We start from the raw sequence: 27,053 nt of genomic DNA, 5'->3' as shown, positions 1-27,053 counted from the left end.
GTGACCGCAGCACGAACCGGCACCCGTCAAAAATCACATTCATTGCATAATTAATAAAAGTAAAGTCACAAATGGTACCTTCGGGTACAAGTTGAATTCGTTCAGTAACCACATTCAGTACTCAAAGTGTTCATACCTCAAATCATGTGTTGCCTGTGAAATGAATAGAAACGCAATTAGTGTTTCCTCGCACACCGTTCGTTTTTTGCGGCTTCTCTCTATGGTGGATTTTTCATTCATGACCATAATTTTTTCTATTGCTGATTTACATCACTAGTTACCTTGCAATTTATGTCAAGCCAGTAAAAATAGCATTTTTTCACATTTGAACTCCACTGGATTTTCTTTCATGAGCCTATCTTCTAGTCCATGTTTTCTCAGTATTTGTATTGATTTTTTTTCCTCTTCTATATTGTACCAGACAAACAAAAATATGGATTTTACGTATTGATGTTTGTCCCAAAAAAACAAATTACAAGGGAACAAAAGCAAAAAAAAAAAAAAAAATTAATAAAAACAAACAAAAAACATTCAAACTCTACTTTGCATATTTTGGTTACTGCAGCTAGTTTGGGGAACATAACTCCCATGATAAACAAGGGGACACTGTGTAGAACATTGTAGACATCGTTGCCAACAACATAAGCCAACAACCATCAAAAATAAAATAAACAACACTAAACTAACATATAGTGTTGCCTTCAGATATATGTTTAATTAATTCCGTGACAACATTCATAACTCAAATCATCTGTGGCTATTAAACTGCATGAAAACACAAATTAGTCGCAATTCTCAGCTCATCGGTACAGCACTAATAACCTACTAGTTCTACGCAGAGAAAAAACAATATGAAGTCTTGTTATATTGTCAGTGTGCATGTTATTACTTCACCTTTTGATTTCATTCTGTCACCTAAACTGTTAAAGCATCACATTAACAATGCAAACCAGCATTAAGCTAGGAAAACGTAAGGCTAAGATAGCATTTTTTTGAACAGATACGATGTAACTGTCGTAGTTTTAAGATTCCAAGGAGTGGCAATATACAAACAGAAGCTTTTGTTTTTTAACTGTTCACTTTTTACCTCCCCACCCTCAAAAAAAAACAACTTTTGAATTTAAAGTAAAATGTCAAGGTATTAGATAAAAGCTCAAAAACTTGAGATACTTTAATGATGTAGCTGGACAGACATAACAGACAAAAAAAAGGCTTAAATGCCTCTAAACTTTGATAACAAGAACATGAAAAACAACCAGTTTGACGGCAAGAGGTTATGAGAGGTGACTTTTGGTGTAAATCTGTACATTCTCTTGTGAGTAAATACAGTACAATGTTTCCAAATGATACTGTAGCCAAAAGTTTGCATAAATCTGCAGGAAGAGGAGGAGGAGGAATGGCAAGTGTGAAAGTGAGCCTTGTTGGTCTGATGATTGTTGGAAGGAGGGAGGGCAAGTGGCTGTATGAGTATGCGCGTACACACACACACACACACACACACACACACACACACACACACACTTACATTTTTCTATCATTGTGGGGACATTGCATTGACATATGCTAACTCCAACTTTAACCATCACAACTGATTGCCCAACCATAACCCTTATCCTAACCTCAACTAATTGAAACCTTTACACTAAAAGCAAGTTTTGACACTCAAAAAAAACTAAACTTGTGGGGTCCACCAAAATGGTCTCCAAAAGTACAAGAGGTCTCCACTAAAACAGTGATTTGGTCCCCACCATGTAGCAAAAACCAAGGGCACACGCACAAACACAAATACCAACACTAACTAGCCATTCTAATCGTTCAAAATCCTAGCAAAAATTCAATCCTAACAAAGATAATCATGTTCCATTTAACAGAAATAGCCAGCAAATATTCATTTAACAGCAACATCACACTTAAAGGGATTTATAATAATAATAATAATAATAATGACAAACTAATATAATATTACACCGATGACAATATTTAGCGACAAGCAAGAGTTAGAAAAAAAAGTAGAAACAGATCTCAGAGTCATACAGCGCTGTGTAAACTACAAGCAAAGAACTAAACATCCATTCATTCATTTTCTATGGCGCTTGTTGTCATTTGGGTGAAGGGTGAGCTGGAGCCCCAGCTGACTTTGTACAAGGGGCGGGCTATCTGCTGGAGTGGTTGTCAGCCAATCACAGGGCACAAACAACCTTTCACACTCACATTCGCACCTATGGATGGTTTGAGTTTTCAGTTATAGATTTGAATGTATTAATCTGCATGAAATGAATCTCCTTGAGAGCAACACTGCCACCTACTGTAGTGGATGTGCATTTACACTTGAGTCTGGTACCCTCCCCTCTTAAAAAAAAAAAGCATGTCCCTGGAATAATATGTTTAGATACTTTTTTTATTTGACTTTTTAGAATTTTAGTATTTAACCTGGCATGAAATATGACATTTTCAACAGCTTAATAGCTAATAGCTTTAGCACATTTACGGTTACTTAGCCATATTGTATAGCATTCACAAGACACTAAAAGTCATCAAAAAACAAACTCAGTTGAAAATATATCTTTTTTTTTTTAAAAGAAACAAGTACGCAAAAAGAGTTTTAGATTTTGATCTCGCCTGATAAAACTGCATCGAGTATATCCGTTGTAAGTGGGACGTATTTCTTCTCCTTGTCATCCAGAAAATAGAGTGGATCTGTGATAGCAGAGGGGTTGAAGCCCTCCTTAACCAGCCTGGACTTCATGAGCTTGAATGTTCCCGTGACATCCAAGGAGCTCTGCCGTTAAAGTGGAATTTAAGATGATTTATTTTAAGGGGCCAAGACAGTGCATGTCAATGAACAAAACAAAGGAACTCCTGCACTACATCGGATTGTAGTACCACACTTTTATTGTAGCAATAGGCCAATTGTCTCCAGTATTTGCAAATAATTTGGTAAGATGTTTTGCGTACCTGAATCCTGATAAAACGAGGCCTGGCATAGGCTGGCAGGAAGCTTTCCAGGTGCTTGAAAATGCCTTCGGAATCAAACGCATGTCCGTTTTGTAGCGCTACGGCCGCCATGCCTACTCGGCCCTCATTGCCTGTCAACAGAAAAATGACATATTTATTTTACCAGTAAAAGTTATAAACAAAGCACCATATACTGTTGAATATAAATTGTATAATGTGCGCGTGTGTGTGTGGCTGTTAAGATGCAAGTGTGAGGTATAGTAGGACCATGTGATACTAAAGAGACCAAAGTTTCCCGAAGGAGTTGTGTCCCTCTGAGAGTTTTTTTTGAACTTCAGTGTGAAAAAAAGGTGTAGGAGGAGGTCTCGTGTAATTGGTAGCGAAACCCCACCAGCAGCGCTCCCACCAAGTGGTTATTTAAGCTTTAAGCAGACCCTTGGGACACGAGTGAGAGCGTGCGTTTCTGGGGAGACTGTTGCCAATGTTGCGTGTGTGACACCATTGAGGATGTACAGTATGGAAGCAACCGACGAATTGGTTAATATACAGGCATGGATGGAAAACTGAAAATTTGAAAAATGGATGGATTGATTTGCCCTGAGAATTGCTTTACATGAAAACTAGTTCTGAATTTCAAAACAAATGCATTTTGAGGTCATGGAAATAGAAGCACATCTGAAGCAGATGAGGCCTGTCGTAGTGTTGAATGAAGGAGGAAGACGGTCAACAAACACTCATACAGTAGAACTCCTCGACAACAAAATCATATTTGCAGCCAGAAATTTTTCACAACAGGGGACTTTTCACTAAAGCAAATATATGTCTCGGACGTGAACATTAAAAACGTGTTGTGCGCTCTACAATCTGACTGAAGCTAAAAACAAAACCATCCAACATTGAAAAAAGAAAGAAAGAAATTGCCAAGTCTACAATATGCATTCATTTTCACAGTTACATCAATTTCTTACGTAATGTCTTTCACTTTGTTCCATCTATCTTTCATCTTTACTATTTTTATCCTGTTTTTAAGTGTTAAGTTTGGTTCAAGCTTGAGCTCCGCACGTCACAATGACGTTATTTACCCAACCACACCCCTCTGCGCAGACCAGATTTTCAGCACCGCGTACCTTCCAGAATTTCTTTTGGAGTGGAAAACATGGCTTATGGAAGTTCGCCGGTACAAACGACTTGATTAAGCTGTTAGCTTACAGTTTGTAGTCTGTAAGGAGGTGTGAATGCACTATGATGTGAAAGTTTGATACTTTTTGATGAGTGTCTTTGTTACGTTTGTTGTTTGTGTAAATTAAAATAAATACGTTAATAAAATTTTAAAATGCCTTTATGATTCATCTAAAAAGGACTAACGTGACCTATATCGGAAACGACTGCCGGCAAGCACCACGTTGGGGAGAGATGAAGACTCTGTTTAAAAATGTTAGAGTTGTTTGTATGCCGTAGAGTCCATTTACTGCCACCTATAGTATGGGAGAATATCGTGTGACTGCGGGGGAAAGCCGCTCCGTGTATTAAGCGCTGCAAAACGCGTGCCGGCGCGTCAAGCATAAAACTAGCTCGACTTTGGCTGCAGGCTTGTTTTCACTGTAGTGAATATTAGAGCAAGGCAAATAGAGAGAAAAACCTTTCGTATTATGCATCGGGGATTTTTCATTGTAGGGAGAAGTAATAAAGAGAGAAAGGCTTCAATGCATGGAGATTTTTTCACGCTGGGGGGTATTTTTTGCACATGCAGGTTTTGTTGTAGAGGAGTTTTACTTATTTAAATCAGAATGCATTAATTAAGTTAGCAGGAATATTCTATTTGAAAGAAAGTGTTGCTGAAGCTTCCACCTTACAATGCAACAGAATGATTTCTTTTATTCCCTTTTATTCCCTGACTCACAATGCAACGAGTTGTGTTTCAGGTGAGTGGAGCCTTTACGCAGTCAGTAGTTTACTCTCCATCCAGTCACCTTTCACATCAGTGAACTTTACATCCATTCCACATAAAATGTGTCACAGTTCAGGTGGAGTTAGTGATAAAAAAAACAAACAGTGCAGGTGAGTGCCTTCTGAAGCGCCATAATGAACCACGCTCAATTGACACAGTTCATACACGCATGGCCTTCGCTGCACGAATTGGGTCAAAGTTGAGAACCCAAACATTCACCTCAACTAACTCAACGAGGGTAAACACATACCAGACACACGCACGCCCACACCCACCGCAGAGATCAAGCAGCTCAGATTTGTGTTGTCTTTTGATTTCATCTTTGGTTCTCCAGCAAAACAATAAAGTGACAAGACGGTTTTATCCAGCGAATCCCATCTCTTCGTTTTGGAATTGTGGCTTCCTGCTGTGGCTTTTCTAAAACAGTTTTTCGCATCCCTATATTGACGGAAGCTCTGTTAGTAATAGTAGGTGTTATGCTGCTAACGTTTGCAAAACAAAAGTATTTGCGAAACAAATACTATTTGCATATTCATGCTGTAACATGTTTACTGAGAGACGGGGCATCATGCATTGCGCCTAAAGAAGAAATCTCCACATGGGGGCGCTAGTCTACGCAACTAAAAACTGTCACTGAACTAAAGTGTGCGTATATATAGTATACATACAGTGCATACTGTATATGTTTCAACAAAATCAGGCTTATGTCTAAAAATTAATATTTCAATATTTATGTATCCTAATTCAAAGTTAAATTCCCTTTAAAATTATATATAACACATGGAGGCAGTTAAAATTGGTCAAAGCTACAGATATGTAATATATGTAATATTATAAATTTCAAAAACTAAATAAAATAAAGTAAAATATAATTTTTATAATTTATAATTTAATATATTTTTTCTAAAAATGAAAAATAAATGTGCTGTTAATGTCTTCTTAATGTGTTCTTAAATATAATTGTGGGTTTAGTTATCATTACATGATATTACATGGGGGGTGGCACTCCTCCTGAGGCTGCCATGTCTGTTATAGCTACTGACAGCGGGAGGATCAGTGTATTAATAGATAATAGATAAGTATTGCTGCTTTTATCGTACATACCCTCTCACGGGCGCATGCGAAAAATTACACACACTTCCTTTAAGGAGGTTGTTTTTTGTAGCGATCCAAAAATGGACATTTTGTCAATAACTAAAAACTAAATTACCCAACATAAGCTTGGTTTTGCAAAAGCGCATCATGCCTTTTGCACAGCAAAGAGTTTTATTGAGTGACTCATGTCGGGTTGTGAAGAGTTTTAAATTTAGACAGATTTTATTCATTGTTGTCTAGTTTTAACAAAAACCTTAAAAGTGTTAGAATAACTGTATCTAGGTTATCCCATATTTGTTCTTGCAACATGTATATTAGATCTGGAGACATGTATATTTTCTGTTGGAACTGTTGGTGAAGAGCATGTGAGGAGACCACACGTCTCCAAGAGCATGGACTCTCACCTGCACCCCCTAGAAAGCATGGGGGTTGGTCTTTGTGTTCCTGACAAAGAAGATCACAGCATGGAAGTGCACCTACACCCCCCACTATCACATACTGATTGTTTGCATTGTTGCCAAGACCTTTCCCCCAAATCCTTTGGGGCAGCAATAGGTTTTGTACCTTGGGCCATTGCAAATGAATAAATAGGGAGCGGAAAGGATCTGTAACCAGACCGAACGGAGATCTGAGAAGGTCAGGTTCCCGTTTGCTCTCCTTGCAAGAAAACCTTGTTGTCTTCCTCCTGTTTGTTGTTTGTTAAATGTTCTAGGTTGCTTGAACCGAACAAAATGGTTGTCTTAAGCAATTACGTATCAACCCCCTATGATTTTTTTGTAACTCTTTTCACTATGTGCCGTATACTACAGCAATTTTCTGACCAGCATATCCCTGGAGATACATGAGGGCACTTGAGATTTCTACATGGTTTCTGCAGGCCTTTTGCAGTATTTTGACCATCTTTGGGTCATTTTCCTCCACATCATTTTTTGCAGTGTTTTAGCCAGGGGATCGCACACTTCTGGTAGAGTGACAACCGAGCATTGAAAAAAGATCGAGAACCATTGTCCTAGCACATTTACTGTGTTCTCATTGACTGTACTGTGTGCATGTGAGTGGTGTACAATTACCTGGCACTTCAACCCCGTACACAGTGGCTTCACTGATGCACTCAGCCTGAGTGATGACATCAGCCACTTCATTAGTGGACACATTTTCTCCCTTCCACCTGTTGTTGAAAAAAAAATCAAATAAAAACTCCGTTTGTGGAAACTCAGCTTCAACAATGCAAAGAGAAACTCACCTGAAAGTGTCACCGATGCGGTCTTGAAAGTAGATGAAGCCGTCTTTGTCGATGAGCATCAAATCACCGGTGTTGAAGTAGACATCGCCTTTCTTTAAGACGTCGTGCAGCTTCTTCTTCTCGGTCTGCTGCAGGTCTCTTGCGTAGCCCAGGAAGGGCGCTTTTGCAGATATCTCAGCCACCAGAAGGCCTGCTTCGCCTAGGAAGTTGCAAGATGATTCATTATAAATACATGGGCTGCGACCTATTTTCAAATGTAGCTTTCTGATTAGGGCAAATGGATTTTCCAGTTTGAATCGTTCTTCTATTACACCTCTAATTAATATACTGTATATGTATACTGTATATGTGTTAAAGGTTTTTCACAAAACCAAGCTTGTGAAAATTGAGATCTTGATATGTTGTAATTCTACACAAAATTCCTTCTAAAATGATATACTATATATCGTTTGATTCGAAAATTTACAATGTTACAAAGCCTTGAATGTTGCAAGATGATTCATTATAAATACATGGGCTGCGACCTATTTTCAAATGTAGATTTCTGATTAGGGCAAATGGATTTTCCAGTTTGAATCGTTCTTCTATTACATCTCTAATTAATATACTGTATATGTATACTGTATATGTGTTAAAGGTTTTTCACAAAACCAAGCTTGTGAAAATTGAGATCTTGATATGTTGTAATTCTACACAAAATTTCTTCTAAAATGATATACTATATATCGTTTGATTCGAAAATTTACAATGTTACAAAGCCTTGAATGTTGCCAAGTAGTTTTGATAAAAATACCTTTTAACACATTCAACTTTCAATTGTCCATAGCAACCAGTACCTAAGGAGAAGGATATTGACCTGAAACCTTCAGGAATTGTTAAATGAACACCGGAGACTAAATTCCTATAGCGGGTAAGGACATCATCTGAGATTTGAACACTTTAAAATCTGAGGAAGTTTAACATCTCAGTAGATGAAATTGGGCACAAAATGGTTCTTTGTCATCAACCCCAAAACAGTTTTCCATTAAGTTTACAATTATTTCTTGCGTGGTTCTTTTAATTGTTTAAATTATGTAGTTGTTTTTCCGTTTCCTCGCAATGCAGCTCGAGTTGATTTTACCATAAATACCTGAAGTTGCATAGCATCCAAGTTTCACCAAATTTTTTGATTGTGTGTATATGCCAAAAGCCCGCAATTAATAAACGAGTCAAATGGAATACCTTTCCGCGTTCACCAACCAAGAGCACTCGGTTGCGTACCTTGCCACTCTTGAAATAGGTGGCGGCATCATAACCTCTCCGTTTTAGTAATATTCCTGTATGTGAACAAGGATGGACTTGGACGGTGGTTCAGTCTACTCGCTTCTTTTTTTTTTTTTTTTAATAAAAGAGCTTATTGATAATAAACTAACATGTGCTGCTGTTAGCTGCAACAGGTATTTGCTGCTAACAGCCAAATGGCATCTGCCCTCTTGCTCGTCCCATTCCGGTAATTATTGTAAGCAAAAATATCAGTGACATATAATTGCATCAAAACTCGGCTTATGTGGCTGACAGATCAAGCTTCCTTGAATGGTGTCGAATAAAAAAAAAAAAAGTTCACATTTTTAGGTTCATAGGATGCATTCATGCATCTGGCCTTCATTTTGGAGAAACGAAAAGCGTTTATAGTATTTGTGGAACTGCAGTACATTTAGAGTCGGATGACTCTAAACACAAAGCGCGGAAAGCAAAACTGGAAGTTTCAATTAACGCTTCAAATATCAAAATAAAGTACGGATCCTTCTCTTTTGAAAAGTATGCTTATCCACATAGATTGTGAAAGTGGGACACCTTTAGGAACCCGGATGCAGAGACCCGATGAATCTCTCACAGGTTCCCCTTGTTCCGCGTCATACTTGATCAGTGCAAAGGGATAACGCCACTGAAAGACAACAAAATGTTGATAAAAGTTGATAGCGTAAGACGTGGGCCTATTGGAAAAGGCATAGTGAAGTTCAGACTTACTCGAAACAAGAAATTGTCGCGCCCCACGGCGCCGATCTTTCCGGAGTAATTCATCAAAATGATGTTACCCTCTGTTGCTCCGTAAAGCTCCAGGATTTGGATGTTTCCAAAGCGGTTCAAAAAATCTCTCCAAACGTTGGCCCTGATACCGTTTCCGATTGCAAGTCTTACTTTGTGGTTTCGGTCGTTGGGTTTCTATTAGTGAAATAAAGATACAGTTGAGAGCCTGCCTTAAGACTCAAAACATATTCTGTATATATGAAAAGCTAAATGCTGCGTACATACAAACACTGAGAACTATATAGCAGTCAGTTGTAGAGATATAATGTTGAATTCACACATTTTCCATCTTGGCTGAATTTTCATGGCTAAAACTTAGATCCTGCAAAACCCACCCCCACTAAACAAAAACTGCTTCATGGTTTACATCAGTAGTTTCCCAGCGCATTTCTAACACTACCGGTTAGCAAGCTATTTAGCTATGTTTACACCTTAAAAATGCATCTTCCCTGCTGGATTCACTTTTGCTGCAATTTCATGGCTATAATTTGGAATGTGCACAGGTCCCCCTTCCCTAATCTACAGGAAATGAGCTCCTTTCTTTATATCAACTGATATGCAGCTCATTTGAACACTAACACTACAGCGTGCAGTTAGCTCGCTAGATAGGTTTACACCCCAAAATGCATCTTCCCTGGATGCAACATTTTACGCAACAGTTTTGTGTCAATATTTAAATGTCAAAGTGTTCTTCATTCAGGACCGCAAGTCATTTCAAGCTTATGCAATGACAAGGAAGAAATATAGGCTCAAATTTCTGTCACGCGTCATGCAGGAACACCAACGTCCTCTACGGATGTTTAAGGCAAACGGAGCTGAATTTTGAACTTTTCAGAGATTGGCATTAGATAATACATTTCGCATGTGATAGGAGTACAAGGTGGTAAGATAAGGAATCATTTTGAGATAGAATTGAGAAGGTGTGAATCCCTTGCTGTGAAAAAAAGAGGTTAAAAATATAATGCTACAAAGATATATTAAATAATTATAAACCCAACAAAACATCTTTAATTTTTCATTTATTCATCCTTCATTTTGCATTAAGGGTTAGACCTTTCTTGGGCTGTATATTATACAAATAATCACTTGTACATTTTACTGGATAAAAAGATTTCATTTTCATTTATAAAGAACAAGCTAGGTGATCCAAGATAGATTTTGTGCTTCTTCTAACTCCTCTTGAACATATTAATTGCATTAAACTATTATATATTGATTTTTTTTCTCCTGATTTTGTTTATTTTGATGGAATTTGCATTTATGCGCTCAATATATCAACCAATCAACCAGCACGTTGACGTTGTCGATATGTTGTCCTACTTACACATTTACTTTTTGCCTCCAGCAACACATAAAACACCTCAGAACGTTTTCCGATGCCTCCATTGGAAAGTGAAGAAATTATTTTTGAAAACATACCTTTGGCGTGTTACAAACAAAACGCATGATTTCGCCAATGTACTGTATGGCAGTCACGTTGTATTTCCTGCAGTCATCCCAGAACTGAGATGAAGAAAATTTACTCTTCAGGGCAACTGTGATACCTGAATACGTGACACAAAACATGACATTGAATTGAGTACATTAACTAGGGTTGTCCGACATGTTAAAAGACAGTCAAGGGGCCCATCCACTTCACTGTCGCAAATTGAAAATAATAACACCATTGCAAAAACGAAAACAAAACAAAAAAGTCAAATTTGTTCGACCCACTCAACAAATTGAGACCTAAGTGTCAGTCCAGCGAGCGACATGAGTGAAATGCATACCTAACTCGATGGCTCCTGAAAATCCAACAAGTCCCGAGGTGTGATACAGAGGGAGGCTAATATACAGCACATCATCAGATTTAAATCCGCAGGCGCGCAGAATCATAGTCATGCGCCACAGTTTGGTATGAGTAAGGACCGCTGCTTTTGGCAGACCTGTTCAAGTGAGTGGAAAACAGTACAGGAAGTGACAAAGTTGTTTTTCCTCCCTCTCGGAACATCGACAACACAATGTGGCTCACCTGTAGTCCCTGATGTATACACGTAGAAGGCAGGACTGTGCATGTTCAATTCTGATCTTAAATCTTGGGCGAGAGGTTCAGCGGACATATTTTTCATCTTGTCTAGGAAGCTGTGCATGCTGGAATTTGTTTGCTTGCTCCCCATGAAAAACACAGTCACCTGCTGCTCCAGAAGCTCTGGGAGTACCTCTTCCACTGCACCCTGCAAGTCTGGAGATTTAAAAAAAAAAAAACTCTTTTGACTGAACATGCATAAATTCAATAGCGTGTTTCTCATATTTTTTTATGAAACACCAACAGGCTCAAATGTTTAAACTAACAAAAAAAGGGCCATGTGAACATAGCATATTTTCATTTGAGGTCTATTTTGGCCTGTGTCAAACTCAGTCAGTCATTGTCAGGTTACATAACACATCCTGTGTAATCTCAAAATCTCAACTTTTACAGTTACCTATTGCTGTTAATGTAGTGAAGTGTAAAACCAACTGAAAAAAAAACAACTTGATTTTGCTATTTGTTACGGACAAGCAAAACAAAATGTGTTGATTTTAGCCTGTGTATTAAAATACTGATTGCAAACAGCCTTCCTTTCCACCTAATAATGAGGTATGAAATTGACCAATCAGAAAATCTGTCTGTTAGGGACGAAATATTACACTATTTACCGCATTTTCAACTTTTTTTGTTTTTTGTTGTATCCTTACACAACCGTGCCTGGTTTCTCATGCACCAGTTGTAAAATCAATAGCCCAAATTATCCTGGTAAACATTTGTATAACCGTAACAGTTTACATAAATACAGGATGAACTTTCAATATCTGAACAGTGGAATTTAAACAAGAGATAAGGAATCAATTTGTATATTAACTGGAGTGTGCGTCACAAATCTCCACTATGTATATGCTGAAGTATTTTTCGATCCTTTCAGTTTTCTGACATTTTGTGTGTGGCTAAATCGGTGCTCGGCCCTGGTACCAGTTGCTTTTCCAATACAGGATAAAAACTTAAATGGCTTCATTCTCATGAGTAGTTTTTCAGCACAGTTTCATTATGTAGTGAGCTAGTTTTCTCAGTTAGTAAAATAAGATTTTCCCTCCTCAAATGTTGCGTTTAAGGGTGGTGGGAAATTCATTAATCCCTCTTGGATTTTTCGAGATCTGACCTTAACTTTCCCGCTAAATTAAAGATGGTGGATTTTACACATTTCTGACAAGTTTGGGTGATTAAATACACTCTGGGTCAATTTGACCCAGGGACGATATTGCTGCTGCCTGCAAACAAACATAATGGAAGGGTTAAAGCTTTCCTGGGGAATGTGAACAACAAAGATGGAGGACTCTTATAACCTGTTCTTCTGATTCATCACAACACACTTTGAGGTCCAGCAAAGCTGCCTTCTTGAGTTCCTTCATATAAATAAAGGAATGTCTTATTTTCAAAACATTTCATATATTTCACTAAATTACATGATGCACAAAAATTTAAAAAGATAAATTAAAAAAAAGCATATCTTCATGCAATCAGTAAAAAAAACATCACGTTCGCGCAAAGGTATTGTGAATTATAAATAAATATAGATATAGTATATGAATAAAAAAGATCAATTATGTGTTGCCATTTACAGTCTGACTCCATGGGGGCCCCCTTTTCCAAGTGACGTCATAATGAAGTCGGTCAGCTTAATCGGAATCAAAAGGGTTATTTTAGGTTTTTCTTTTTTACTGTACACATGCACAAAGTGGGTTTGTTGGTTAACACTTCACCTTGCGCCACTAGCAGGACTTGAGCACCGCTGCACTTGAAGCAGTGCAGCAGAGACTTGGACCTGATGTTGGAGTTGAGGAGAGCCACCGAACATCCGAGCTTGAACAGAGCCAACCAGAGCCACACGAACATGGGCTCGTTGGCCATAAACAAAGTCACCGTGTCGCCTTGCTTTACTAAGCCGCTTTGCAGCAACACCCTGGCGGCCTGCGTGCTGAGTCGGTCGGCGTCCTGGTACGTGAACGTCTCATCTTTGAAGAGCAAGAGCGGCTTGTGCGGCTGCCTTTTCGCCGTCTCCAAAAATCGGTCCAGGAGGCTGTAGTTGTTCTCGATGTATTGGAAGACTTTGCGTCGTATTCGCAGATTTGTCACGATGAATTTGACATCTTGGTATAGGTAAGGGAAACGGAAATAAAGGCCAAGTGCAAAGGCTGCTGCAAGAATCGCCCACAAGAGCATGTTTTCGACGGGCTCGTCTCAAAGATGACAACACAACTGCACACAACTCATGTAACACCATTTATCCAAACTTTATCGTCAGCATATCGTGGGCAGGATTGCTCAGCTATGGGTGGAGGATTTCGTTGGAACAGGCACCAGTCACAGAGCTCAGATTTCACAAGAACCCGCGGAGTCAATGATTACTGAAAAATAACCCAAAAACAAAATGTGACAATTTTCCCAACGCCAAGGTGTTTCAGTCTCACAAACAATGTCGAAGTTTAAGACTTTTGCGCTTGTTTGATTTTTAACCTAATGTGCGTTCGACCATGCGGTGTAATGTTGCGCAACTTTTTGCAAGAACCTCTCTCTACCCGTACACATTGTCCTGAACACCTCCCACTCCTGCACATTGCTGCATTCGGGGAAGGTGGGACATTTTACCACTCCGACTTAATCCGACGAGGAAACGCCCCTCGAAACTGGGTTGCGAAATCGAGCCCCTCCCCCCCACACACACCCACATCCAGTGAAAAAAAAAAAAAAAAAAACACAAACAAAATGAAATAAATTAGATATAGGTAATATTCCTTTCAATTTTTTTTCATTAAATTTGTTGACGATCCGAATGTGCTGCAAGGAACTACAATTTATTAGAATTGGCAGCCATCTTTGTTGTTTACATTTGCCAGAAAAGCTTTAAATTGAATTGGGAAAATCTAAGTGGGTTAGTTCTAATTTTCCACCTTCAATGAATACATTACTACTGATTTATTTTTTTAATGCGTAATCTAAGCAGGTACTTTATCCAAAATAACTTTGAATTTCATTGTAACAACTTTGTATCTCATCGTGCCGACTTCACGCTGTGATGAGTGTAAAATTGCATCAATGTTTATGACTACTTGGAATCTGTCTTTTTCCTCTCACTAGCTGACCATTACCGCACCTGCTCTATTTGTTTAAAATAGGCCTCAGTAGCACTTTTTAAATCAGAAATTTGACTGAAATCCTTCTTACCTCCATGTAAAAATAACTCATTTATTAAAATGAAATACAAATAACTGTCAAACAGCATGATAACTTATGATATATTATAAAGAGGAATGTACACTGAACATAGAAAAAAAACAACAAAGATTGGAGTTTCTCTCACTGCATAAGTCGGCCTTCAAAAATTGACCTACAGGACCCCCCCCCCCCAAAAAAAAAAGAAAAAAAGTCACAGTGTTAAGTCCTGAGGATTGGCATCCTCTTTTCCAAGCACAACCACCCGCCGTCATTTTGGCTGGTTAAAGGGGCTGTCAAAGCCGCTGTCCTGCTGACGTCTCAACTCGGAGAAGAGCGGTCCGGCACACGGTCCACCCTGCTTCTCTCCCTCTGAGCCGGGCGTGGGCTCTCTGTGTTTGTTCATCTTCGCTTTTGGGGCAGAGGTTTGCGTCTGGGCTACGTCGTTATAAACGGTCAGGTCGGACGTGTCCGGGCTGAGACGATCAAACTTGCTGAAGTCGGCAGGGGAGATGGAGAAGGGTTTGACCGACTCTACTTTCCTTCCCGAATAAGAGGCCCGCGGGACGTGCAGGCTCTCCGAGTCACTGCTGGTCACGCTCCAGTTGGTGCATTTATCGTCCCTGACCGGGAAATCCTGCGTGTGAGAGAATCCGTTTGGTTTGTCTGCATGGATGTCTGCCGATCCTCCGTGAAGGTACGCCTCCCTGCTCTTGCTCTTAAAAGGAACAAGGCACGAAGTGGTAACTTTGTGGGGATAAAGATGCGCGTCTGCACCAAGGTCCTGCTTGCCCGCACGTTTAGTCCGCCCTACAGTCGTTTTTCGTTCCAAATCCAACATTCTCTCTCTGTTGGTTCTTTCCTCTGTTTTGTCGTCAAGCGTTAGAGTTGATGGGGTCTTCAAAAAATCTGTGTTACTTGCTGCGGCGGGGCCAGTGGCGGACACAACTGTCATGCGAGATGTCGACACAATGCTCTTAGAATTCAGTTAAATAAATAAATAAATAAATGGTGAAGTGTAGTGGAACACTTACATGGTAAGCTGTGATTCTTTCCAGCTTTATTTTTCACAGGCGTCTCCAGAACTTTAGCCATGGCCGCTAACTTGCTGGCAGCATTCATTATTTTCTTTTCAGCTCTGCAGAAGATACAGCGATAAGCACAATTAACTTCAAAGTTGGGAAGGAAGTCTCCACATCATAATATTATTTTTTTAAAGGGACACTGTGTAAGATTTAGACCGTTTTTTCTTAAAAAAAAGAATAAAATAAATGATTATAATTTTAAAAACTTGCAAATAAATGCGTTCTTAACGACCAACAGTATCTTTGAAATATGATTGTAGGTTATATTATTACGTGGGGGGGGTGGCACTCCTCCGGAGGCTGCAATGTCTGTTATAGCTACGGACAACGGTAAATGCAGCACCCCCTGCTGTCCTTAATGAGAAACGGTCTGAATCTTACACACTGTCCCTTTAAGGTGTCTGTACTTGAGTATTTCCTACTTGAGTACTTCTTTACGTGAGTGTTCCTAATATCTGACAATGTATTACTTTTGATCCTCAAATTTAAAAACCGAATTTTATACTCGATATTACATGGTCAAAATGTTTTTTTTCCTTTTTTTAACGTCTGCAGAAGCCAATACGATGTTAATTAAAAAAATAAAATAAAATAAAATAAGACTGAGAGGTAAAATTGTGGCTGAGATTTTGAGTGGCAGATCTTTTTTTTACCTTAAATGGGGGTAAAGGAGGGAGGGTCAAGGGAGCATTAACGGCAATGGGGAGAAGAAAAATATTGCCCACCCTTGACCCTATTTAGGATAACAGTTTTACAATATCAGCTCCAAAGGTTTGTCTTTAATTTGTTATTAGATGACAGATGTTACAACATCTACAGGACTTTGCATAGATACGGCTATCTTAAAGGGATGTATAATGATAGTTGAGATGAGTAAGAATTCAGTTTTCTATTGTATTCACCTAATTCACTGCCACCCCTAATAAAGGTGGATCTATGACGTCTATAGCTGTTAATGGCAGTAAATGTCTTAAGTACTCGTGAAAGTGTGTACTTTTTGCATTTACTTCAACACGGATTAAAACAGTACAGTATTTTTACTTCACCAGATGATCTGCAATTCTTCCCAAGTGCAAAGTGTGGTGGGAAATAAAAAGGAAAATGAGGTAACAAAGAAAAGTGACAACAACTGTGGCGTCTTACCCTGTGGCCTTCCCACCGTCTTCTAGCAATTCCTGCAGGCAAGTCAGGTAATAGCGTCGCATTTTGCGGGCAGTGTCCTGCCTCTCCCGTTGCACCTCGGTGCGGATCATCTCAGCTGCTCGCTCGCGGCTTTCCTGCAGGTAACGCAGCATGTCTCCTGCAAGACAAATATAGAACATTTTGTAAATGCTATTTTAGTTTTTTCGATCCATCCACTTCTCCCCATTCAGAACTGAACCAACATTCAAGCTGGAGTAAGTTTTTTCGATCCATCCACTTCTCCCCATTCAGAACTGAACCAACATGCAAGCTGGAGTAAAAATTCATATTTAAAGCTTGATGCTCATGAACGAGACATGTTTACTACTCTGACTTTGACAAGGAGCTGAATGAAGGAAACCAGCTCAGATCGGAGTACACCACACATGACCAAAACTGTCAAAAGTCTGATGTTGTATTTTCATTTAGGGTCTGTGACATACAATTTTTGAAACTTGAAAAAATCTTTCTGTGTGCGCACCAGGCCTTTCTATGCTCTTTGCTTGCGTGGGACAATTTGGACACCGTTATACATAACCATCAGTGACTCAGTTTATATAAGGAGAGCCCAATGTCACTGCCAAAATACTGGTATGTGAAAACCCTGGTCCACTGTGGGTATAAAAAAAGAAAGAAAAAGTAACGGCTGTGTCACAAAAAAACTTCACCAACCTCTAATTTTTTCAACAGTCATCAAGTATTGCTGCTTCATTTCTTCCAGGCCCTCTTGAAGGTTTTGTTGATTGCTTAGATTCCTGAAAAATGACATTGTAACTCTTTAATTTACTGGAAAAAAAGCAACATCAAATCCATACAGATGCATTTACTATCTCACAAAAGCACAACGGGCAAAGAAATGTGAGAAATGAATCCACCAGTAAGTCTTTTGGGTTGTAGGTGGCAGAGGCGTATAAACAATTCTACAGATAATCATGTGACGAATGAAGTGTCTGCAGAGTGAGATCAATTCCACCATAATCATGGCATGCATGTCATTGAAGTCAAGAAATAATGAAAGGGTTCTTATTCTTCTAATGTGTGGCTTTGGTCTACACTGCCACTGCAAATATTCATGAAAATTCATCCCCAATCAAAAAGTCCTAAATCTACTAAAGGTTGTTTTATCCAGTTTTCAAACATTTGCCATATTCATAATGATGTACAATTTGTGTTTATAGTGTAGAAATAACAAGCCGACACTAACCCAGCAGCTTCTTTGCTTCGCTTCACTTCCTCCAATTGTAGCAGATGGTCCTCAGTTGCCTTTTGCAATCTGTTCTCATGCTCATCTACAATAAAGAGTATTGATTAACACAGCAAATGGTAGGGAAATATTGCAAAAATGCTTCGTCAAACAATACCTTTCAGTTTCTGCATGGTTGCTTTGTGTTCTCGGACGGTGTGCTGGAAATGGCGGCAAGTTTTCTCCAAGTGCTTCTGAAGCTCCTGGTTCTTCTTCTGCAGCTTACTGGCGGTATCAGCGCAATCCTTCCTGCTGCAATTCTGCCCTCCAATCTGGGCTAAAGAGCCTACACAGGACAGAAAACAACATGACTTAAATTCTGGACAAAGTGGACGATGTATTTGGATGTATATAAATATTCTATAATCAAATACTGAGGAATTTCCTACTGTGCATCTTGTTGATTTCTCTTTGATGCTGTTCTTGTGTTTCTTGTAACACACAGCTCAACTGAGCCTCACTTATCTGGAAACAAAAAGATTTGTAACTCATTTAGATCATAAAGAGACACGATGAAACCATGCATACTTGAATGAATGCATAATTTTGAACAAAAGCATACTTTCTTCCAGTCCTTCTTAGCCTGAGCCACAGCTCTGTCAACAAGGTCTATGCAGCCAGTTTGAATCACTTGCGTTATGGCGCCCTCTGACACGCAGCATCCCGAGTTCTCTTTGAAGCTCTGCTGCTCCGTCCTGGAAGTCCCAAGAAGCTGCGCCTGGACTTCTGCCAGACCACTTTGAAGTTCCGCAAGGAAATCTTCCCTCATCTGTCGTCTCTGGGCTTGTTCTCTCTCAGTATACTGACATCTCCACTCGTCCTCTCTGGCTCTCACAGTCTGCTGAAGTTTGGCCTCCATCCGCTGGAGCAGTTCCTTCTTCTGGAGGTCCGCCTCTTCTTGGGCCTGCAGCAAAGCCAACTCCTGTTTCTTTTGCAGCTCCTGTAGTTTGCTTTGGTACATTTGCTCAGTGCGAGTTTGAACGAGGGAGATCTCTTGCTGTTTGTCTCTTTTCCAGGCTGCTTTGGCTCCAGCCAGCTCAGCTTTCAACAGGGCAGCTTGCTCCCTGTTCAACTGCTCTAATTGAAACTGGAGCATAACCACCTTCTCCTGGAGCTCATCAGTTGTCCCACAGGTTTGACCTTTTCGCAGTTGTTGCTGCTGCTTGTGCCACTGCTCCTCTGCTGCCTTCAGTGCCTGGGTTACCTGGCACATTTGCAACAAACAATGAAAGTATTTTTAAAAGTTTGGTTTCAGTTTAAAACAAAAAAATGGAACGTGCATGCTGGTGAGAGTATGATGCTACAATCCAAAATTCTAAGGCAATTTGAGCAATTCAGAAGAGTTAGGAAAGTCATATCCAGAAAATACACAAATAAAAAAATTGGCAAATTCAGTAAAAGGAATCAAAAATGTTGCTTCCTTGTATACCCAAGGGCCGTTTATTTACTCAACTGTGTATAGTACCTTTGGTTATTAAGGGCAAGGCATTTATTAGTCCTGTGTTTCTACAAAATGATTAAAAACCTGTCGAGCCATTTTCTATGCTAGGGTCATGGGAGAGCAAACTCAAGCTGAACTTTGGGCAGGAAGCACAGGACACGAGTAGCCAACCAACTGCCAGGCATAAACAGGCAAACCGGTCAAACTCACCTTCACACCTAATGTCTTAGTCTTTAATTGCTCAGAGAGCCAAAATTAACATTCTAACCCTGAACCACAGTAATATAAGGCAGGCATGTAAAACACAAGTCCACCACGCAACCCTGAATTTTAAATATCTATTCATTAAACCACGTGTCCTCATTAGGACACGGGCAAACTGAGTCTATTCCAATACAGTAAGTAATGGGAGTCTAAGATTTAGAATACTAAAATAGATGTAATGAGACTGCCTTTCTTACGCAGTTGACAGAGTATCCACTGGTACTGTATATTTGTATTAACGCATTACAAAAATATCATACTGGTACTTTGTCATAAGATGCCAGTTTCACAAAATGAGTTGTATTTACACCACCCCCTTAAATTTAGTCAAGATGCTGTCTACTATGAGATATTCTATAATGGTATACCTTTTCTTGTATGTCTTGTTTTTGCAGCTCTTCCCAGTTTTCTTTCTCTCTTTGGAGAGAGGCTTGGTATTCAGGTAATGAGGTCAAATCTTCAATCCAGCGGTTATAGGCCCTGGTCACTGCGCCTTCAACCTGGAACAAGGGCATTTTTCTTTCCTTCCAAAACTTACATGGACACACAGTCATGAATCGTAATGACACGTTGTAGGAAACATTAGTACCGACAGACAGTATGATAAGACTAACAACCTTATTGGCCAAGTCCTCGAGATGTTTGTCCTGAGTCTCCTTCTGGACTTGTTTCTTGGCTTCTTCCACCGCTTGGCGTTGGGCTTTGTCAGCTTCAGCTTGCAGCTGCTGTCTCTGAGCACACAGCCTGGAGTCCAATTCCTCAATGGGAATCGTCAAACCGCTTGCTACTGCCTCGTCTGTCTGACAGCTTCCGTCAGAGGTCTCTGAGTGTTCTCCCCGCTTGGCTTCCTCCAGCCTCAGAGTCCAAGTCTTCTCCATCTACACAGAATCAGAACCCCAAAAAATAGCAGTGTACTAATTGCTGTTACGGCATTATGCAGTAATACCCGATAACGCGCTTCATCCCAAGCAGCCTTGGCCGTGGCTATGTGAGCGTTCACCTCCCGCCGGATCTCAGCCTCTTTTTCCTTGGACCAGAGAGCCTTGAGCTGGGTTATGGAGGCCTGATGTTCCGCCTCTAGCTTAGTCCTTAGTTTCTCCATATTCGTGCCGCTCTCTTCACTTTTCATCTGCTAAGAAAGAATATGAGAGAACTTTAACATCTATGTAAAAAAAAAAAAAAAGTCATGATAAATGGTAACATTTTAAAAGGACATTCCCTTATACTGTATAGTGCTTTTCTACCTTAAGGCGCTTTAGACTGACTAGGTACTTAATTACCTATTGATTACACTGCATCAGGAGCAATTGGGGGTTGCTCAATAACACTTCAAGAGACTCACAAAGGGTCAGTGATCGAGGCAACCTCTGGGTTGGGAAACAACCGCTCTACCGCTGACCCATGCCGTCCCTTCCGAGCAGTATCCATACATTTAGTTCAATAGATTTTACTTTGACCTATGAAATAATTCCATCATTTCTCAGTGAATCTTCACTCACTTTATTTCTGATGCTTTCCTCTAAGTTGTCCTTTTCCTTGCAGAGAGAAATGTAGGTTTCTTGTACAGCGTAACACTTCTCATTGGCCTCAGACAACTGAGCGCTGAGTAGGAACGAATGCTGAATGAGTTGCACATTTCCTCACAGTTTAAATCTGAATGTGCCACAATGGGAACATACTTTAGGTCTTGGATTTCTTGCTTGTGTTGTGCTGTCAGATGTTCAACCTCTGCGTTGTGTTTCAGCATGAGCTCCGTCCTGACTCGGTTCACCACGTCATCCCTATGCTGCTGATTAATCATCTCGGATCTTCATGAAGAAGATGGGCATTATTAATGAAAAGATTCCAGAAGAGTAAAGATTTATTTTTCTCCTTTGTGTCTGACCGTCTAGCAGCCTCAGTCTTCTTTTGGTCCAATTCCTGCATCATCTTTCTCATCTTGACGCGGAGATCCAAGTTGGCCGAATTGAGCTCCTCCTCACTTAGCTGAAGCTCTGCAATCTTCTTTTCTAGCAACTAAAATTGAAAAATAACAGCAATATTGTTGCTCTGATTGAACAAACACAACAAGCATATTTGAAAAGCTATTGATGACCAACCATGACTTGATCTTGCAGGTGTTGTTTGTCTTCCTGTAGTTTTGCTAAGTCGTTTTGTTCCTCTCCAGCAAGGTTTGGATGATTTATCTGGCCTGGCTGTCTAACCTGTGGACAAGCCAAATTCACTCGAATGTTTCAATAGCTAATTTCAGAGTCAAAATTTTAATCACAATGCAAACCAATGAGATGAGCTTGGCTTCGTCTAATTGGGTCTGCAGCTCGTTCACTCGGGCCTGGCTCTGTTGCAGTTCCGCCTGCAGACGATTGACCCTATGTCGATTTGTCTTTAAATTCCCCAAGCAGCGCTGCAGCTCCACATGCAGCAGCCGCAAATTTTCATCCTGCGGCAATTTGGAATCTGACAGGCCAGCCAAAGCCATGCTGTTCATGCAGAGGAAGGAAATAATTTTAGAATTATTCAACATGAATTAACATTTAAAAAAAAAAAAAAAAAAACCTTGACGGGGATGAGGCTCTTGCACATGAGTGAGATAAGTGTGTGCAAAGTACCTCCTGGGAGAATTGTTTTTCAAGGTGTTTTTCTTAAAGTTTAATGCCAAACAGGATTCAGAAAGTTGGTTCTGGCAGTCACCATTGGGTTCCAAAGAAATAGCATCAAGTTTTAAAGCAGATTCATATATTGTAATCTTCTCCTTTAAATCAGCAAGTTCCTCCTTCAGGATAAAAAAGAAACATGTTAAAAACAACAATGTCGAGAATATTTAAATGTTTATTTTTTAAACACAAAACTGTATGATTAACCTGTAAGTGTCTGTTCATATCTTCGCTTAGAGCTTTGGCCGATTGAGCCTGCTGTAATTTGATCTGTATTTGATTCATTTCCTGCACAGAACCTGAACAAAAAAGTAAAATTAGAGTAGCAAAAGAAAAGCTTATGTGAAATGCTGTCCACTTTTATGACAGTTTAAACATACAAGTATGCAACAACTCTGCATTTTGCTCCTGACTTTTCTTCAAACGCTGAGTGAGATCATCGACCACTCTGATTCGCTCAAGTTGCTCTTCTTCCCTTTTGCGTTCCAACTGTTTCACCTGGTCACAGAATTTTTGACTTGTATACTTCTGAAAGTCATGACAAGAAGCAGGGGTACATTAGAACCATATTAAAGCAAGTCTCCTGCTGTTGAAAACGTCAAAACACAAACCTGTTCTTTCAGAGCTTGAGACTCACTGTCGAGCTGCACCTGTAAGCGCAAGAGTGCGGCTTCATGCAGCTCCTTCATGACTGTAATGTCTCTGTCGTGCTGCTCGCGTGCTTTGGACAGCGTGTCAGAATGACGCAGCTGGAACAACTGCTGGGTCAAACTGTCAACATTGGCAGCGGCAATCTGCTGCTTCTTTGCGCTCTGAAAACATTATTAAAAATTCACATCAAAGTTTGTGGCGAACCATGTACCCATCTACTGTATACCACTGCATTAAATGAACTATGCAAGTTAGCATGACTGGTTGCCTGTTTCTAATGTAACAAAGCAGCTTACAGAAATGTACGATTGACAGCTCATGCGGCTTACCTCCTGGTCTCTCTCATTCAGGATGTGTATTTGTTGCTCCATTGCCTGCACTTTGTCTTGCATTTTAACCTCACGCTTTTTGGCCTCATCCAGGAGATGCTCTAACTCCTTAAGAGCCACAGCAGTGGCCTCTCTCTCATCTATGGATAGTCCATGTAATATCAAGTTTAAGTTCTGTCCTTCTCTCAGGACCAAAACATAAAATGTGCAAGTGATGAAGAACAATCTTAACATTTCTATAGGCTCAGATTAATAGTGGCATCACATCTACCACCCCTTTTTCAAAGCAAATACAGTAGTGCAAATGAAAAATACCTTTAGCAATGGTCAACTGATGCTTAAGGAGTCTGTTATTGCTCTTTGACTCTTCAAGCTTTTGTTTCAGGTCCTCTAATTGCCTTTGACGAGCCGTGTTTAATATCTGCAGTTGAACAAGCTGAGCTTTCTCAGTAGTTTCTAAGACAGCAAAAAGAAACATTAGTCACAATCTTGAAACGGTCTGTAAAGGACCCAACCTAAAACACCCTACCTTAGAATCCTTGATTAACAGTATAGCGCATACAATATATACTATGCATATACATAGGACGCCTGGCATTATCTAAGCATGCCATTAAAAAACAATCCAACAGGGGGGGAAGTGTATTGGCAACGTTATTAAACTTACGCTGTGTTGAGTCAAGGTGTTCTCTTTGTAGTTGATCAAAATGATGATCTTGATGTGTGGCCTGCGAGCTCAACATCTGACGCTGAGAAACGTGAGGATTGTAGCTGGCTTTGTAATCTTCCACACGTCGCTCCACTGCTCCAGACTTGAGATTCAAAAGATGATAACCCAGGAAAATGTATATTTAAATTAAAAGTCCACCTGAGTATGATCACTTTTCTGATGAGCACAATGGAAGACAGAATCAGCTTTACCTGAAAATGCACTCTGGGATTATTGTGGCCGCCGTAGTCACATTTATCACTAGCTTCTTCTCCATTATAGTTTACAATATTATTAGTACAGGGGGAAGGCTCGTATGGATCATCTGCGGAAATAGCATTGGCCTCTATCAATTTTTTGGTTCCCATGATGTTATCTTCTCGGGAGAACTGCGAGTCTTTTGAATGCTTGTTCCACAAGTGAGATGGAGGTTGAGTTTGAACATGGTGCGGATGACCATTGATCAAAACTCCTCCATCCTCAGCTTCAAAGCTCTGTGAAGACACATCAAGAGTATGGCAGTTATTTTTCTATTGAAAAGCAAAGATAATACTATGCCAGGTAGAATTTCAAAGGAAAAAAAAAAACATGCCTGCTCATGACAAGTTGGCATGGGACGGTCAGACTGCTGATGAGTCCATTGGGACTGGGGACTGTGTAGAGACACCAGAGTATCATAACTGCAAATCTACACAAAAAGTACTAGGGAAGTGGATGTTACTCATTTTCTTAGATTATGGGGATTTTTTTTAATCAAACATCTCATCAATAAATAAACTAATTGATTGAGATATCTACTGTATCCATAGTAGGAACAATACTGAGATTTGACAGAGAACATTTAATTCATGCATGTTACCTAGTTCTACCATTTTTATTGCTGCAGGTGGAGAACTCCAGCTCTATGGATGAGGAATCTCGGCTATCCTCCAGCATGTCATCTTGCAGGTTGTCTTCAAGGAGCTTGTGGAGCTGCAGAGGAAAAAACAAACAAACTCATGAGTCATCACAGTTGCGCTGCATCCAAGGATGAGAAAAGTAGCATTTTGCATTAGCTCTTCACCTACATACTATACTATTTACTCAACAAATTAAATCATTCAATTTGCAATTACTAACATTTATTTTCAATTGGCTTCCAATTCTTACATACAAGTACTACACGTTTACTCAGGTCAGAAAAAAAAAAAACATTTTCAACAATATGATTTTAGTGACAAAAACAACGTACAGTATTGTCTCCACATCCATCAGATGTTTGCCATCCGTAACCTGGCAATTGTTCTTTTGTCAGAAACGGGCTGACCACACTTGCTTTGTTAAAGTGATTAGACAAATTAAACAAGATGGACTTACTTCCCATAAAGACCGTTGGATAGTCTTTAAATCTTCCACTGTGTCCTCAACCAAAGGACCCATAATATCCCATTTACACGTTCAGAAAATGAACGTGTGTCCACACAAAAGGAAATCCAATTCATAACATCTTGACCAATTTCACCAGAGGAGACTTTTCAAAACATCCAGATAGTCCATGGCATGTTGTACACTCCCATCATAACTCACATGTTTTGCGCTAAAAGAACTCTTGGACAAAACATATAGCAAAGCTAAATGGAGCAGAAACATTCCACTTACGAGCTGGACAAATTTTCCACATGACCAGCTAATCTATAAAACGTAGGATCCAATAGTAAAAGCAAATAGTAGATGATTAATAAATTCCCAAAGTCCAGTTAGTCTTTTTGTCGCAGCCAAAGGGAAATTAATTCTCCATGCTCATTGTGAACAAAACAAGTAAGAATGAGAAAGTAGGTTAACCACATGGCTGCTACAATCTGTGACACACCAGGAAGAGCCCAAGAGCAACACAAAGCAACATATTGAGTGGATGAGTCATAACAACAGCCCTGCATACCAGTCTGTGAAGGTTTTATGCTATTCCTCAAATAGTTAACGATTGTGTGAGCTCTGTCATATCTTTTCTTTTTTTAGGTTTCTTTCCCCCAAAACGTTTGCCCCTCTAATACATTTTGGGTGTCTATGCCATCTCTTTCAATTCCTGCAATTGTTACCAAACAAGGACAAATATTTGAAGCTCACAATAAATTATAATATTGCGGAATGGAATGATTATGTTTGTGCTATGAACACGCTGGAATCATCTAACAATCATGTGTCCCATCTTCGGATGCTGGCTGTTGAAAGTAAAATTTGCTTTTGCTCCTATTCGTTCAATAACTGCAATCGGTGTTTTTTGTTTGTTTGTTTCTTTACCGCTTGCTCTCTTGCATAGTCGTCTTTGTCGTATTCTTCTTCATCGTCCTGGGTTTGGATAGCAGCACAGTCAAAATCTATAGACATGATGGTGTATCCTGCACAGAGAGATATATACCAATTCAAATTGACAATATTGGTATTATTTTTCTTTAGTCAATTGTAAAACGAGAAGTCACCGAAAAGTGACAAAAACACAAATTGCTTACCCTTCGGAGAACTTTACACGTGGTTATTCCACTTAAAACGACGTCAATGTTTGTTAAACGCTCGCCACATTGTTGTTGACAGTGCAGCGATGCTACCTAACCAGCCTCAACTAACCCACTTTACTACTACAGAACTACACAAAATAATAACAAAGGGTCATGTCTTAACGGTCTACGCGTATCTTACTCGGTGGGGCGTTATTATCGGACCCGCTGTAAATTTAACGCCGCGTTTGATGTCTTTTGGCCCGGCACTTTTGTGTCAAGAGCTACAAAAACTAGCAGTGGCTAACTGTTAGCTCGCTGCTAGTTCTCGCCCACTTTGAAATGTCGCGCGCAAGGCTCGCGCCAATGGAACTGCCTTGGAAAGGTCTTTGATGTGCGTTCACGCACAAACTGAATCAACCTACAGCTACAAAACATTTTTGAATTGGTTGGACATCATCCTCCCTGAAAACTCATATTAAGTAACAGTCA

The 27,053-nt window shown here is 39.7% G+C and overlaps 2 protein-coding genes across 4 annotated transcripts; both read right to left on the bottom strand.

The window, feature by feature from the left end:
• Window positions 1-690: 690 nt before the first annotated feature.
• LOC148422350 (long-chain fatty acid transport protein 2-like) lies at window positions 691-13,768 on the bottom strand. The gene is made up of 10 exons (XM_088416300.1): window positions 13,083-13,768; window positions 11,320-11,529; window positions 11,078-11,233; window positions 10,728-10,852; window positions 9,249-9,443; window positions 9,075-9,165; window positions 7,242-7,440; window positions 7,069-7,166; window positions 2,956-3,086; window positions 691-2,779 (listed from the first exon to the last, which is right to left on the bottom strand). The coding sequence occupies exons 1-10, from the start codon at window positions 13,540-13,542 to the stop codon at window positions 2,603-2,605; spliced, it is 1,842 nt and encodes a 613-aa protein (XP_088272426.1). The 5' UTR covers window positions 13,543-13,768; the 3' UTR covers window positions 691-2,602.
• Window positions 13,769-14,446: 678 nt separating this feature from the next.
• cep152 (centrosomal protein 152) lies at window positions 14,447-27,032 on the bottom strand. 3 transcript variants are annotated; one of them, XM_088417294.1, is made up of 28 exons: window positions 26,577-27,032; window positions 26,368-26,465; window positions 24,950-25,062; window positions 24,679-24,743; window positions 24,303-24,607; window positions 24,049-24,193; window positions 23,697-23,837; window positions 23,382-23,521; window positions 23,013-23,213; window positions 22,782-22,929; window positions 22,609-22,700; window positions 22,357-22,520; window positions 22,026-22,227; window positions 21,847-21,951; window positions 21,633-21,763; window positions 21,427-21,555; window positions 21,247-21,349; window positions 20,694-20,879; window positions 20,365-20,625; window positions 20,116-20,247; window positions 18,605-19,246; window positions 18,432-18,507; window positions 18,161-18,328; window positions 18,004-18,088; window positions 17,472-17,554; window positions 16,761-16,917; window positions 15,567-15,670; window positions 14,447-15,480 (listed from the first exon to the last, which is right to left on the bottom strand). In XM_088417294.1, the coding sequence occupies exons 2-28, from the start codon at window positions 26,452-26,454 to the stop codon at window positions 14,804-14,806; spliced, it is 4,842 nt and encodes a 1,613-aa protein (XP_088273420.1). In that variant the 5' UTR covers window positions 26,455-26,465; window positions 26,577-27,032; the 3' UTR covers window positions 14,447-14,803. The 3 variants fall into 3 exon arrangements, with proteins under 3 accessions (XP_088273420.1, XP_088273418.1, XP_088273419.1); XM_088417292.1 differs by lacking the exons at window positions 24,679-24,743; window positions 24,950-25,062; window positions 26,368-26,465; window positions 26,577-27,032 and having other exon boundaries at window positions 20,694-20,876; window positions 24,303-24,638; XM_088417293.1 differs by lacking the exons at window positions 24,679-24,743; window positions 24,950-25,062; window positions 26,368-26,465; window positions 26,577-27,032 and having other exon boundaries at window positions 20,748-20,879; window positions 24,303-24,637.
• Between the last annotated feature and the right edge of the window lie 21 nt (window positions 27,033-27,053).

The sequence above is a fragment of the Hippichthys cyanospilos genome, chromosome 6, assembly GCF_059441005.1.
Source record: "Hippichthys cyanospilos isolate Australia breed blue-spotted pipefish chromosome 6, RoL_Hcya_1.0, whole genome shotgun sequence".
Lineage (NCBI taxonomy): Eukaryota > Metazoa > Chordata > Actinopteri > Syngnathiformes > Syngnathidae > Hippichthys > Hippichthys cyanospilos.
This window is presented reverse-complemented; position numbering and strand designations above follow the sequence as displayed.